The sequence below is a fragment of the Nannospalax galili genome, unplaced genomic scaffold (assembly GCF_000622305.1).
Source record: "Nannospalax galili isolate Female #2095 unplaced genomic scaffold, S.galili_v1.0 scaffold120, whole genome shotgun sequence".
NCBI lineage: Eukaryota > Metazoa > Chordata > Mammalia > Rodentia > Spalacidae > Nannospalax > Nannospalax galili.
In genome coordinates, this window is record NW_008350324.1 from 6178098 (window position 1) to 6193946 (window position 15849).

Consider the following 15849-nt stretch of genomic DNA (forward strand, 5'->3'; position numbering starts at 1 on the left):
TCTAGGCCTTCCTGTCACAAGACTGTGGGTGACCATGTGAAATGATGGCTATGTGAACTTGTGTCACCATCTTAGCTGTGAGTACTCCTTGGTATCATGAAGCACACCTCACATATCCACAAAAACCTCATTACACAAAGTGAAATAGAGGCCAGGAATGATGGTATGCCTGTGATCCCAGCACTCAAAGACAGAGGCAGGAGGATTGCCATGAGTTCCAGACCAGCTGAGACAGTGTAAAACTGTCTCAAAAAAATAAAATAAGGGAGCTGGAGAGATGGCTCAGCAGGCAGCTCTTGCAGAGGACCTAGGTTCGATTCCCAGCACCCACATGGTGGCTAACAATCGTTCATAACTCCAGTTCCAGGGGACTCTAATACCCTCTTCTGACATTGGTGGGCATTGTGTGACATGGTTGCACTTACACACATGCAGGCAATACACTCATACACATAGATTAAAAATAATAAATAAAATATTAAAAACAATTTTCAAGCATTGGGTATGGTGGCTCATGGTTCTAATCCCAGCACTTGGGAGGCAGAGGCAGATATATCTCTGTGAGATTGAGGCCAGCCTGGTCTTCTTAGTGAGTTCTAGGCAAGCTGGGGCTACAGGTAGACCCTGTTTCAAAACAAAACGAAACAAAACAAAACAAAACAAAACAAAACAAAACTTTTAAATGGCCAGGCGTACTGGTGCACACTTTTAATCCTAGCACTTGGGAGATAAAGGTAGGCAGATTTCTGTGAGATTGAGGCCAGTCTGGTTTACATAGCAAGTTCCAGGTCAGCTGGGGCTACAGGGAACTCGTCTCAAATTTTCAATTGGGAACACCCAAAAAAAAAAAAAAAAAAAAAACAAAAAAAAAAACCAACCAAAAAACCAAATCAAAAAACAAAAAACCAAAAACCAAAAAAAACCCAAAAACTATATACAGATAAAATAATTTTAGCAGTTTTCTTTAGCAGGTGATATGTGTGATATGCGCTCCCCCACCTCCATGCTGGAACTGCTTGACATATACTTTTTTGCTTTTACATTCACTTTTAATAAACCTAGACTTTTGCTACTGAAAAAATAATGTGATGCGAAATTCTCCCATGGATGCTGGAAAAAATCACCTGGAAAACAGATCCCCACCAGTAAAAGATCTGAACTCAGCAGGGGTCTTCCAAGGTGTTCTAAGAAACCTTGGGTTTTAGAAGGGCTGAATGGCAAGAGAAGGCAGGCAGCCAGGTCTCAAACTTCAGGAGGCACTTTCTGCTAGGCCTCCACCCTGTATTTCCACAGACCCAAGAGTGAGAACCTCCTGAATTTTGCATCCTGTGCTCTTTGCTTCTCTTCCATAGACTCAGTCAGGGTTTCCATAAAGCAATTTGTTTTGTTCTGTTTTGTTTTGTTTTGTTTTTTGAGGCAGGGCCTCATGTGGCTCAGGTTGGGCCTGAACTCACTATGTACCTGAGGATGACTCTGAACTCCTGATCTTCCTGCCTCTGCTTCCAGAGTACTGGGATTATAGATGTGCACCAAAGCACCTGGCTTGAACACAGCGTTTGAATTCCGTTTTTTTGCAACTTTCACTTACTCTTAGGAAGACAAGTTATCAGTCATCTGTTTTTTAAAAAATATTTTACTTATTATTTTCATTTTATGTGTATGAGTGTATTGCCTACATGTATGTGAGTGCACCCGTGTCGTGCAATGCCATGGAGGTCAGAAGAGGGCTTTGGATTTCCCTAGAGCTGGAGTCAAGGACAGTTCGTAGTCGCCATGTGGGTGTTGGGAATTGAACCCGGGTCAGTCAGTGCCCTTAACCGCTGAGCCATCTCTCCAGCCCTCAGTCATCTTGTTTTTTAGCATGAATTTTACTCCAGGCCTAGGCATGCTGCACAACCTGTGATTATGGACTACGGGGCCTGATCCATGGGGAAGGACTCTCAGGATCTGGTGAGTATGTGGAGGAGGTGTTAGAGTCCTGAGGGATTCTGGGAATCTGAAATCACCTTTAGGGATGACTTCCTAATCTAAAAATACAGATTCTGGGCTTACTAGATGGTTTTGCAAGCTAAAGGCTCTTGCTGCTAAGCCTGATAACCTGAGTTCGATCCCTGGAATCCACATGGTGGAAGGAGGGAACTGACTCTTGCAAGTTGTCCTCTGACTTCCACACATCCTCTTTGGCCCATGAGGTTAGACACATACACATAAATAAATGAATGCAAGGAAAGAGTACAAAGGCACAGCCATACTTGGTCAGGGATAGAAGGAAGAGGGGACCATTTTAAGATGAAAAAATACCCCCAAAACCAACAACACAGAACTCTTAGATATGTAAGTGGGACTATTACTATAGACCCCACAGAAGAAGAAATAAAAACTGTAAGAGACTACACTTGGAACAGCTATTGCCCAGCAGATTAAGACAACTTAGGGCCAGAGACATGGTTCTGTGGGTAAAGGCGTTTCATGCCCGATGACCTAAGTTCAAGATTCAGAACCCATGGTGGAAGGACAGAGCTGACTCTTAAAAGATGTCTTCTGACCTCCATATGCACACTGTGGCACAAACCCATAATAATAATGAGAAATAAAATAAAAGTCAACTTTAAAATAACAGATAGAGTGACAAATTCCTGGAAAGAATCACCAAAATTGACTGAAGAACAGACCATCTGAATAGACCAATCACAGAAAAGCTGAGCTCTGGGGACAGGGCGTTGTGAACCTGTATGTGCAAGAATTAGCCCATCTAGTCACTCAGCAATTGCTCACTGAGCTTGCTGACAGCACACCAGCCACTAACACTGTGACTCAGGTTCTCTGGGATTGTTAACAACAGAGCTGGTACAGGATGCAATACAGGTTCTAACTGGGGAACTCTGGAGGGGGTCCAGGAATCTGTACTCTTCCTTACATTCATTTATTTACATGTGTGTGTCTGTGTCTGGTCTCATGAGCCATGGAGCATGTGTGGAGGTCAGTGGACAATTTGCAGAATTCAGTTCTCTCCTTCTACCATGGGGGCTCCAGGGATTGAACTCAGGCCATCAGGCTTGGCAGCAAGAGCCTTTAGCTTGCTGAACCATCTAGTAAACCCAGAATCTGTATTTTTAAAGTATGTCTCGGGCCTTGAGGCACAGCTGAAAATCCCTGGGTATGGCCATGATGGAGACCTTGCCTTGCCAGCAGGGGTACACATCAGATCCATTAATTCCAACCATACCTAGAGGTTCAAGCTTGGGGGAAGTGGAGAGCTGTGTGCAGGGAGGCAGAGGCTCTGCCCTCCAAGTCCATTTGCCGTCCTTCGGCTGTGTTATCTGAACTCCACATGGTTGACGGCACTGCCACGTGAATTGGCCTTCCTTCCTGCTCTTGTTTGTCCAAAGCTGGCCACCACCCCTTTCTGTCAGTTCATGTAATTCAGAAGAGGCTTTCCTCCCTGACTTGGGAAGGAAAGGAATGGTCCACGCATTTCATTGGTTCAGGGATGGGCATGACCCATGCTGATCCCATGGGAACCTGCTGGGATACGTCATGATAAGGGTTTTCCAGAACAAAAAGGCACTGTGACCTAATCAATGTCTATGAATTCATGAATGGCCCTGTCACAACTCTGGTACAGAACACCTAATCAGCATGTATGTTACCATACAGAGGAGACAAAGGGACTTAAATGTAAAGAGAAATGGTCAAAAAGTATACGGGGCTCACACTTCGGCTGTGAGGTCACTGAGCCAAGTGCTGGCATGAATAAATGCTGCTTCTTGGTTGAAAACTTCTGTGTCTGTCAACAATGCGATTAAACAGGAAAAAGTTGCTCCCTTTCAGTTAGCATTTGTTCACATGGGGGAGGGGAGTTGCCCAAGAATGAAATTTACCCAAAAGAGAGAGGGACAGAGAAGTAGACCAAAGCACATATTTGTAGCACCTGGATCCAGCTCTGCCTGAAGGCCTCTCTTCCACCTGCCTTCTACCTCCTTTTAAGTCACTCTGCCATCAGAGAATTGTGTTTATAGCAAATGTCACGGTGAACTGAAACCGATTAGAACGCATGCCTTTTCCCATGATGAAGTTTGCATGTGTGTGCTTAACACTTTGTAAGAGAGGAACCGACACCTACAGGCGTGAGCAGCCAGCCAGAGGAGGAGGGTCTAGACCTGCCTAGTGAGGGACATTGTGGGAGCTGCTCTGAAAAACAAGCAGGAGTTTCTGAAACAGGAAACTTATGAGGAGCCCCCTGGGGCATGGTGAGGCCTGGGGTCAAGGGTGGGGCACAGCAGAGAAGCCAGTGGATGGGCAGGGTGGGTGTATGCACCCTCGGTCCACCAAGGGAGCGACTGTGTTCTGCAAATGGCTCAGGGGTCACCTTCCTTCCCCGGGAGTGGAGGTGAGCAGACAGAGGCCGCAGGGAATGCCTCAGTACCAGGTTCAGCCGGGTTTCCAGTACATGGATCTGCTTCTGCAGTTTTCGGGGGTTGTTGGCCTCCTGTGTTTTTAAGAAGACCTGCCTCTGGTTTTTGATTTTCTTTTCCATCTGAACAATCTGAAAGAGAGGGAGGGAGCGAGAGAACACACCCAGCTGTGTTAGATATTGGGGCGCACGTTCTACAGTTGAGGCAGGGACGCTGGTTAAAGCAAAAGTGGCATGAGACCATCCTGTCCTTAGAGGAAACTTGGCTTGGCTCCCCACTGCCTGCTCTCCTCAGATCCCATCTGGAGTAACAGAGGCAAGTTAGAATTCGGGCTGTCGCCTGTGTGTGAACTGTCCTCACTCGTGGGCATACACTCTCTGCACAGCCATACTTTCTAGTGGAAATGGCATTGGGCTCTGTCATGGTCAACACTGACCATCAACTTGACTGGGCTACTACGCACATAGGGGATCAGTGCAGGACAGTTCTGGATGTTTCCAAAGGGGTACAGCCAGAGCTGATTAGCTCCTGGGGGGTCTAGCCAGGTCAGTGGATTAATCCAGGGATAGATTCTTTTTCTTTTATTTTTTTGAGACAAGGTCTCTCATTGAACCTGGAGCTTGCAGATTCAGTGGGGGTTATCTGGCCAGTGAACTCCCAAGGATCTAGCTCTCCGTGGCCACCGGATGCTGGTGACTCTGTGGGTTGCTATCAGCTGCCTGGGCGAGTTTTGTTTCAAGCTGCCGGATGCTCCCTCTGTTTACACGATCCGCTGGCCACCAGATCACGAGGGGAGGTGCAGGAACAGCGAAAGCAAGATCTTCCCGCTATCAGCTGCCTGGGCGAGTTTTGTTTCAAGCTGCCGGACGCTCCCTCTGTTTACACGATCCGTTTGGCCACCAGATCACGAGGGGAGGTGCAGGAACAGCGAAAGCAAGATCTTCCCGAGTGGTTGTTTACTAAGGGACAGCCCCCTCCGGGGAGACTGAATCGTAGGCAGTAAGACACAGGATACAGCTCAGTCAGGTACAGCTCCTTTATTCAGTGATTCAGCTCAGCTGGATGCCCCATTTACATGTGGTGGTGGGCTTCTATCAGGCTGTCAGACAGTGCCTGATTATCACACAGGAAAAACCTGGCAGTTTCTGTGCCAGAGGAAATGTATCTGTGACGGGCACTTCAAAGGTGAGTCAGGAAGAGAGTACGAAGGCGCCCCACTGAGAAAGGGAGTCTCTGCATAAGAACGCTGAGCTGGCTTGCGGCTATCCAGACATGGAGAGACTACGACCTAAAACAGCAGGGGTCCCCAACACTTGCACAGCAGGTACTTTATAGATGAGCTGTTGGCGCAGCTCCATGAAAGAATTTATGATACCATGGCATTGTGGGAGGTGGTGGAAGGCAGGAAGAGGTAGGGCCTACTGGAGGAACTAGGTCGCCAGGGAATGTTCCTTGGCTGCATCTCATCCTGGTTTCTTCCTACAATCCCTCCCTCTGCTTCCCAACTGCTCTGCACAGGTTCCCTATGAAGTCTTGGCCTAAGTGCTTATGGCCAAATCACCATGGACTGAACTGATGAAACTGTAAGCCTAAATAAATCCTTCTTCCCCTTAGGTGGTTTCTATCAGATGATAAGAAAGGTAACTAATTCACCCTCCAAAGACTCTGGTCATCTTGTAGGATGGTTCTGTGAACACTTCACAGGAGGATCACACCTCAAACAGCCAGAGCGTGTCCCCTAGTCTTTGGGACTTCTCAGTGCCCATCTGGACCTCGCCTGCGTGCATACCCTTCTTACACTTCTCTGTGCCCATGCAGAGATGGGACTGTGCATTTTTCTTCTCAGTACTAACAAACACTGAAGTGATGGGCATGGATCACTGTACAAATCAAGGGAAGACTGTCCTTCAGTTTGTCTGGAGCTTTACCAAGAGTCAGTCCCCCACACTGGAACTCATGTCACCAGCACTACTTAGATGGTGTCCTTTGAGTTGCACACACCAGAAGCCAGCATCCAACAGCAGCTCTGATGGCAGGACTGCAAATATAGCCCTTGGGCAAATTGGCCCATGACTTATCATTATAAATAAGTTTTATTGGAACACAGTGAAGCCTGATCATTTTTGTGCTGTGTGTGACTACTGTCTTGGTGTTACACAGCTGGAGTTTAGTCTCCATAGAGATCATGTGGCTCTGAAACTTGGCTATTACTATACGGTCTTTTGCTTTGCAGAAAGAGTTTTAGATGTCAGACCAGACTATTCATGTATCAGGATGCATTCCATTTTCAGTGTAGTTTTTCCCTTTATTCATACTTTATATTCTAACTGGGGTACACGTGGTGGTTTGAATGAGAAATGTTCCCCATAGGCTCAAGTATTTGAACATTTGGTCAGTTGGTGGCTGTTTAGGGAGGGTAATGGAAGCTTTAGGAGGCGGGCCTTGCTGGAGGAAGTATGTCACTGGGGGTGGGCTTTGAGAGCCCATAGCCTCTTCTCATTTCGAGTTTGTTTCTCTCTGCCTCCTACATGTGCTTGAAGATGTGAGTGCTCAGCTTTCTGCTCCAGTCACTTCCCACCATGCATCCCCACCATGATAGACTCTTATCCCTCTAGAACTGTAAGCCAAATAAATTCTCCCTTCTATAAGTTGCCTTGGTTATGGTATTTTATCACAGCAACAGAAAAAAGTAACTAATACAGCATATAAATAATAAATAAATTAATAAATGGGTCAGAGAAACAGTTCAGCGACAGAGAGCTTGCCTAACATGCCCAAGACCCTGGGTTCCATTCCTAATACCACTAAAAATGTTTTAAAAGAATAATGATGAGAACTGGAGAGATGGCTTAGCAGTTAAGAGTGTATACTGCCCTTGCAGAGGACCCAGGTTCAGTTCCCAGCACCCCCACCAGGCAGCTCATAACCACCTGTAATTCCAGGTCTAGGGGGATCTGATATTCTTTTCTAGATTCTGTGGGCACTGCGTTTATGTGCAACTCCCCTACACATAATTAAATATTAAATAAAATCTTAAAAGAAGAGCTGGGAGTGGTAGCTCAGGCCTTTAATCTCAGCACCCAGGAGGCAGGGGGCATGAAGATCTCTGTGAGTTTGAGGGCAGCCTGGTCTACATAGTGAGTTCCAGGCCAGCCAGGCTTATATAGTAAGACTCTGTCTCAAAAACTTTTTAAAAAAAGAATAAGGGTAAAAGATGAGATCCTCCATGACTCACACTTGAGGATGGCTGAGTGGTAGCTCAGGCCTTTAATCTCAGCACCCAGGAGGCAGGGGGCATGAAGATCTCTGTGAGTTTGAGGGCAGCCTGGTCTACATAGTGAGTTCCAGGCCAGCCAGGCTTATATAGTAAGACTCTGTCTCAAAAACTTTTTAAAAAAAGAATAAGGGTAAAAGATGAGATCCTCCATGACTCACACTTGAGGATGGTAACAGGATATTTATTTCCTAATGGAAGCAGGCGCTGGAGGCCAGGCATGGTGTCACACACCTGTGTGTTGGTTAGTTGTCAACTTGACACAAATTAGAGTCACCTCAGCTGAGGAATTCCCTCCATCAGACTGGCCTGTGGGCATGTCTGTGGGGCATTTTCTTGATTGCTGGTTGATATGAAGGCCCAGCCCACTACAGGTGGTGCCATCCCTAGGCAGGTGGGTCTGAGCTGTATAAGAAAGGTAGCTGAGCAAAACAGGGGAAGCAAGCCAGCAAGCAGCATTCCTCCATGGTCTTCTTCAGTTCCTGTCTCGAGTTCCTGCCTTGACTTCCCTTGAAGATAGACTGTGATCTGGGAGTTTAAGGTGAAATAAACCCTTTCTTTCCCAAGTTGCTTTTGGTCACAGTGCTTATCACAGAAGCAGAAAGCAAGCTAGAACAGTAATCCTGGCACCCTCAGACTGAGGTAGGAAGATCATGAGTTTGAGATCAGCCTGGGCGAGAGAGAGAGAGAGAGAGAGAGAGAGAGAGAGAGAGAGCTGACAGACTGTATTGAACAAAAGCAGCAGACACACAGAGCCGTGTAGGAGGGGCTACTCCCATACACCGGAAATGCAGCAAACACACATCTGGTGGTCTAGAAGCTGCCTCTGTGTGAGCTGGATAAGGAGAATCAAAATAAGAAAACCAGGGCTGGTGAGAGGGCTCAGCGGATTAAAGCTCCTGTTACTAAGCCTGACAACCGGAGTTTCATCCCCAGGACACCCAGGTAGAAGGAGAACTGACTCCCACAAGTTGTCCTCTGACCTGTACATGGGTACCTCCCTCCACAAATCATGTATACACAGTAACAATAAAATAATAATTTCTCCACTCCAGCCTCTTAGCTCTTTGTGTGTGTGTTCATGTGTGGAAATCAGAGGACAACTTGTGGGAGCTGGTTTTCTTCTTCCACCATGTATGTCCCAGGGATCAAACAAGTTGTCAGGCATGGTGGCAAATGACTTTACCTGCTGAGCCATCTCGCCAGCCCAATTTCTTAGTTTTGATGACCATCCAGGGTAGCCTCAAATGTTCCTAATTGTGGGGTTACAGGTCTGTATTTGTTCCTTTTCTCCTTGCTGTGACCAAGAGAGGAATTGTTTTGGCTCACAGTTTCAATCCAGTCCCTTATGGTGAGCGGGGGAAGAAGGCAGGACCATAGGAATGGATGGCCAGGTCAGGAGGCAGAGTACTGTGGAAGCTGGTGCTCAGTTTGCTTTCTCTTTTTTCTTTTTCAGTCTGGGAATCTAGTCACACATGTTCAGAGTAGGTCTTCCTTCCTCTAGTAGACCTCTCTGGAAATACCCTCACAGACACACCCAGAGGTGTGCGTAGGGGTTTCTTCTTGTTTGGTTTTTGTTTTGTTTTGTTTGGTTGTTGGGACTGAGTCTTACCACATAGCCCTGGCTGGCCTCAAACTCACAGAGATCCACCTGCCTCTGCCTGGGATTAAAGGCCTGGGACACCATACCCAGCTGCCCTAGGTGCTTCTTATTCTAGTCAAGTTGAAGGGTAGGTGAACCATCACATGTCTGCTCCTCATCAACATGACATTCAGTCAGATCCCTTTAAACCACAGCACTCCATCCCAGTCCTCATGGACTCAGGTCCATCACCCAATGCTGAATGCATCTAGTCTCCAATGCTCAAAGTCCCCATCATCCTTTACAGTCCCAGTATTATTTAAAAGTTGACAAAAAATTCTTCACTATAAACCCTGTAAAGTCAAAGAATAAGTCACCAGGCCAGAGAGATGACTGAACAGGTAAACACACTTGCCACCAAGCCTGACAACTAGAGTTTGATTCCTGGCTCCCACATCGTGGAAGGAGAGAACCAATTCCTTTAAGTTGTCCTCTGACCTCCATACATGCTTCATGGCACACATATGTGCACACCCACACCACCCCCCCCAATAAAGGAATAAACATAATTTTAAAAATTAAAAAACAAATCAAGTCACATACTGCCAAGCACACAAGGTTGCAGAGCAAGGACTCTGCCTCTTAAGGGGAGAGATGGGGCATAGCGAGGGAGAGGAGGCCAAAGCAAGACATGGTCAGCACCACCAGAAAGTCTTAGCTCTGCCTTTTGTATGTGAGCAGGGCTGCACTTAGGTGTGTGGAGTACAGTGACTATTTTGTGTGGGGTCACTCCCTCTCCTCATGGGTCGTTGGCCACTGGTCCACAAGGACAAAGGGAGCAGAAGGGATGAGTGGGGTCAGGATGGCCAGTGAGCACTGACGGAAGAAAGCCCTTCCGGGGAGGCATGTTCAACAATGCAAACAGCTCCAGATTCAGTGAAACAGCTCTGTTTATTCAGTGGGAGAACTAGGGAAAATATAGTGTGGAGGCAGTAGCCAATGCCTCAGCTGATAGGTGCTCATAGTGTGCTTTATTACATGTGGCAGTAGGCTCCTATCATCCGACTACCAGGCAATGCCTGATTATTGTTAGAAAAAACCTGGGGATAGTTTTTACTCCAGGTAACTATGCCAAAGGTCATGTTCCAAATAAGGTCAGGCATCTGTGCTTGGTGGCACTTCCAGGTAAGTCAGGAAGAGAGCAGGATGCCCCCTGCTGAAAAGGGGAGTCCTTTCATTTGGCGCTGAGCCCCTTAGAGCTATCCAGACATGGAGGACTACAACCCTAACAGCAGGGTTTCCCAACAATTTTGAGTCAATGAGTCATGCTCAGAAGTGACATATGTATTCACTGGCCAACACAAGACCTTCTAGAACCCTCTTCTCCTGCCATAATACCTGTCAATGTTCTCGAGGGATGCTACTCCATCAGCCTAGTCCCAGAATGAGAAGATATGGGACCCCTCACTAACCCATGCACAGCACAAATGAGGGAGTAACCAGCGCTGTTTGAAGCTGAGGGTGATCTTTGTTACTGAAGCAAAACCTTGCCCATACTGGCTGATACCAAAGATACACAGGTTAGTTTGATCCTCGAGGTGGCAGGGGCAAGGAGAGAAGTTGATGGAACTGAGATCCCATACTGTGTCTGGTTCTGCCTAGGGCAACACAGTTCGCCATCCCTGGCCCCTTGCTCTGGTCCCACTCAGCCTCCCAGGGAAGCCTCACCTTGTCATCCAGCTCCACCAGCAGCATCTTCATGGACGTGTTAAGTGCCTCATAGTCCCCCTTAGTCTGTAGCAGGAAGCGCAGCTCCATGTAGTTCTTCTGGTTCAGATCCAGGTTCTTCGGGGACTTCACGAGGCTCAGAAGCAGGGTGGTCTCCTCTTGCTCAGCTTTCAGATTCTCGATTTCCTTGCTGTGGGGAGGCAGCTCTGGGTTAGCCTTGCAGCCCCTAAACTGCTTTCACAGAACCTTCAGGGCGCCCAGCTCCAAAGGAGCCTGGGAGATGGCTTCACCCAGGCAAGGGAAAAAGGCCTTTCCAAGGGTTCAGATCTGGAACCCCACTGCCCTGGCCTCAGTCATTGCCACGTCCCTGTGTCACCTTCCCTGAGGGATGCATGTTTTCCAGGGAATGGTTGCCCCCATGCTGTCAAAACCCACCCCTGAGGGGCTGGGGAGTGTTTACTGTGTAAGCATAAGGACTTGAATTTCAGCTAAGGTAGAAAGCCAGGCATGGCCACATGTGCTTGTAATCCCAGTTTGGAGAGGTGTGGGAAATAGGTAGATCCCTGGGGCCAGCCAGCCTAGCCTACTCACTGAGCTCCAGATCAATGAGAGACCCTGTCTCTAAAAACAAGGTGGGGGCTAGCAAGAGGGCTCAATGGGTAAAAGCTCCCACCATGCTTGACAACATGAACCTGGAACTTTCATGGGGAAGGGAGAGAACTGACTCCTCCAAGTTGTCCTCTAACCTCCTTACCTCCATACATGTACCTAAACACACACACACACACACACACACACACACACACACACACACACACACAATATCACCAAGCAAGGTGTGGTCATGCATTCTGACAAGGCTGGCAGACCGGTCTGATTTTGTAGCCAGCTTTGAAGATTCCCAGCCACTTCTCCCTGGCCATGAGACAAGCCCACAGGCAGGCAGGACACTCAAGTTTGCAGCAACAGAGCCATGCAGTAATCTTGAACCCCTGCCAGGGCAGGGAGGTAGGTCTCTGGAGCTGTCTGGGTATCTGACACTGATGGTATGGCCTGCAAACCAGTGCCCACGGCATGAGTAGAAGCTTAGAGGAGCCCAGGATCTCAGACCCCAACCAGGACCCTCCCTGCTTCCTAACAAGCTCCTCAAGTGAGCCATGCCCATTCAGTTGTTGGGAGTGTTGCTTCTTTTGTTAAAGAGCATTCTAGAACAAGGGTTAGCAGACTTCTATTAAAAGACCGAGTAAATATTTAGGCTTTGAGAGCTACAAGGTCCCCATGGAACTCCTCAATTCATCTCAGAGTGGGAGAGTCACCATAGGCTATGGGGACAGGACTCACTTGGCTGTGCCAATAAAACTTTATTTATAGAAACAGACACCAGTTGGCCATGGACTGTGGATCACATTGCGCAGTGGAATGATCTACAAGGGCAAGAATAGGAATGCTCATTCCTGAACTATTTGGAACATCCACCTCAGCTCACGAGGCTAGCGAGCCCTTGAGCCAGTCCCAGTGTGACCTGACAGCCAAACTCTTCATTTTATTTAGTCCACTACAATTTCAGTGGCCACATGTAGCTACTGAAGAGAGCAGCTAGGCTTCTCAGGGGCTGCTAGGACTTTTCTCCTTTCTCAGCTCCCTCCCTGAGGGGAACTTTGTTAAGGTGGAAGAAAAAATGAGAGACAGTTGACAGAGGGACATGGTTAGGATAAAAGATGTCTGTTTTGTAGGCAGGGCTGGGCCTGGGTGAAGGGAACAAAGGCCCTGAAATTTAAGGAGGTGCTCACACTCAGAGTGTAAGTTTTAGTTAAGGTGCCTGATGTGGGTTCTGGGAACCAAACTCGTCCTCTTCAAGAGCAGTACCTGCTTTTAGCTGGAGGGTCAGCCCTCCAGCCGGGAAAAGTACTTCCTTAAATACTGTGCTTCTATGAACACCAAGCATCCTTAAGTACTGCACCCAGACACTTTACCCGGTTCCCGCCCTATTAAATCTCCACTCTTCCAGCCAGGAAACTCTAAATCACATGGGTTGGCTTAGAGAGAAACCAGGAAAGAAGCATTTCCTCACGTCCACAAGGCACAGGTTAAGAAACAGGATGTTAGGCATGGACAGATGTGTGGGTTGTGGACTACAGATTCCCAGGAACACCAACAAATATTGCTGACTTGTTTTATTTCATGTTTCTGGAAGACTTTTTATTTCCTTAAAAAAAAAAATTTAGCCAGGTGTTGGGCATGCCTTTAATTCCAGAACTCAGAAGGCAGAGGCAGGTGGATTTCTGTGAGATGGAGAACAGCCTGGGCTACATAGAAAGTTCCAGGACAGCTGGGCCTACAGGGAGACCCTGTCTCAAAACAAAAATGAAAACAAAATCCAACCAACCAACCAACCAAACATTTATTTATGCGTGTGTGTGTGTGGGGGGAGTGGTGTCTGTGTGTCTGTATGTCTGTGGGTTTGTGCATGTCACATCTTGCATGTGGAAGTCAGCAGACAATTTGTGGGAGTCAGTTCTCTCACCATGAGATGGAATTCAGGTCATCTGACTTGGCAGCGAGTGCCTTCACCTTTACTGGTTTGCCATCTTCCCTGAAGAGACACTCATTCCGGGGTCTATATAATGATTGCTTTCCAACAGATGGCAGTAAGTGCTAAAATGGACAGGGATGTCTCCAAGGGACTAGGCCAGCCCTCAGTAAATGGCTCTGTAGAAACATAAAGACCCCTTCCTCTGCCTCCTCTGAACTTGACGCCTATTCTAATGTGGGAATCTCTTTGCTAAGGCCAGTTTTTGCTTTGCAAGCATTACAGATGTGGCTAAGGAATTACACTTCCGTGGAGGACATCCAGGAATACCCGTTCAGAGCTTGTTTATTCAACTCCAGGGAACAACTGTCTTGCACAAAGGTCCCTGCACAGCCCCGTTTTTAGGACAGCCCAATTTCAAAGGCTCTGCAGTTCCCACAAGGCCACTCAAATGGAAAGCACTTGGGCGTGACAGCTCCACAGGCTGAAGTCAGAGCATAGGAACTCCCAACTTCCTGGTATGTCTGCAAAATAGCCACTCCCATTGTGCATCCTCTGGCTCCGCCCCCGTGTCACAGCTGGTTGGACAGGAGTAGCCACCTGAGCCATTCAGAGTCCCCCTCTCCTGGGACTGGGATTGGTTGATGAAGGTCTGGCAGCTCTGGGAGACAGACAGGGCCTGGTTGACACCTGTCCTCCGGGGTCCCCAAGACCCTCTGGACCATCATCATAAAGTGGCCTCCCACTGAAGCCAGGTCTAGAGAGTCAGGATAAGATGCCACCGGTCCCCAGCGAGGGTGAGAAGAATGAGCCGCCCGAGAGCCTGAGAGGTCACCCCTTGCTGTGCCTGACACTCCCCACAGTGCCCCACATGCCCCTCTTACTACTGGTTGGCGATCATCCTCTGGTTGTGGAAGTTGAAGGACTTGCGGCTCTCCACCATCTTGTGGAACTGCTGCCTGAGCTTCCGTAGCTCTGCCTCAGCCAGCTGCTCCTTGACCTTCTTGGAAAGTTCTGGAAGGGGCCCGGAGTCCTTCCTCATGTGCTTTTTGGACTGGGAGAGATGGGGAGAGAGAGGAGGACTGGTTGTCCCGAGAGGCCTCTAGGTGGCTCTCCCAGTAGAGAAGGAAGCCCACCACAGGGCGATTGATGTCAGTCAGCCACTGGCCTGTCACAGGCTAGATGGTCCTGGAGCTGCCTGGTGACAGGTAGCACACCTCACTGCTGAGGTGCCTTGATGTGTTTACAGAAGGCATTCTTTGGGGGATCCCAAGTTCAAATCCTGCCTCTTCCCATTGTATGACTTTAAGTCACTGAATGTCTTCAGGCCTCATGTCTATAAAGTTGGTTCCCAGAGATGGGGTGTAGGGATCAGATGAGCTGACAGCTGAGTGACCAATTATTGTCACCTACCAGTGGCATCATGGAGGAATGGAGTTTCCTTCTGCTCAGACACTGGGTCCTGAAGGTCAAAGGTGGCAGGCTCACCTCTCTCTTCTCTCTCTCTCTCTCTCTCTCTCTCTCTCTCTAATGTCCTGCTTGGAGTGAAAAAGGAAGGAAAGATGGTGGAGAGCCATCTGGTTGAGGATCATGACACCTCCCCCTTCCTATAGACACCTCCTCCACTCACAGCTTGGTAGGGGGGATATGGCAGATGGCTGCTGGATGTGACAAGAGTCCCCCAAAACCACAGGTGCCTGGAACTTGTTCCTTTCCCTGTTTATCACTAGGATCTTTACAGATGGCTCCAGTCTGTCACCCTTCTCCTGTGTCCCCAAAGGCCTCAGGGTGACCTTGTGTTCTGATGGAGCTTTTTTGGTTTCCAGTTTTGAGACAGGGTCCCATATAGACCAGGCTGGCCTCAAACTCAATATGTACCAAGGATGATCTTGAACTCCTGGTCTTCCAATTCAGTTACCAAGTGATGCGATTACAAGTGTGTATCAACACACCTGATCTATGTGGTGCTCGGAATTGAACCTACTCTACCTACTGAACCACATCCCCAGATCCTGGATGGATTTAAAATGCAATGTATCCAGTCTGTTTCAGCTCCTGAATTTCAGAGCAGGAGCCATCGGCCCAGAGGGGCATCTTGTCACATCAGAACTTGAACATTACCCTGCGAGAGGCACTCAGAGGAGGGGACAACATGAAACTGACCAGCCCCACAGGGCTGTGAACCAGTGTGCCCCAGAAACTCCAGGTTTTCCCGAACACCAGCTGTCTGTCTGCTCAGATTTCACCCACCACAAAGGATCCTAGGTCAGCGTCGGCTTGTAGCCCAGGGAGATGGCAGAATTGTTCTAGACCAAACAGC

The 15849-nt window shown here is 48.1% G+C and overlaps 1 protein-coding gene across 1 annotated transcript in view; it reads right to left on the minus strand.

The window, feature by feature from the left end:
* The window catches only part of Ccdc63 (coiled-coil domain containing 63), a 30423-nt gene extending 15885 nt beyond the window's left edge, over positions 1–14538 (minus strand). Inside the window, exons 1-3 of the mRNA XM_008847544.1 lie at positions 14414–14538; positions 11000–11189; positions 4427–4546 (exon numbers count right to left, since the gene is read on the minus strand). Of these exons, the coding sequence (XP_008845766.1) occupies positions 4427–4546; positions 11000–11189; positions 14414–14472 (369 nt within the window). The 5' untranslated portion in view covers positions 14473–14538. The remainder of the gene's footprint in view (positions 1–4426; positions 4547–10999; positions 11190–14413) is intronic.
* Between the last annotated feature and the right edge of the window lie 1311 nt (positions 14539–15849).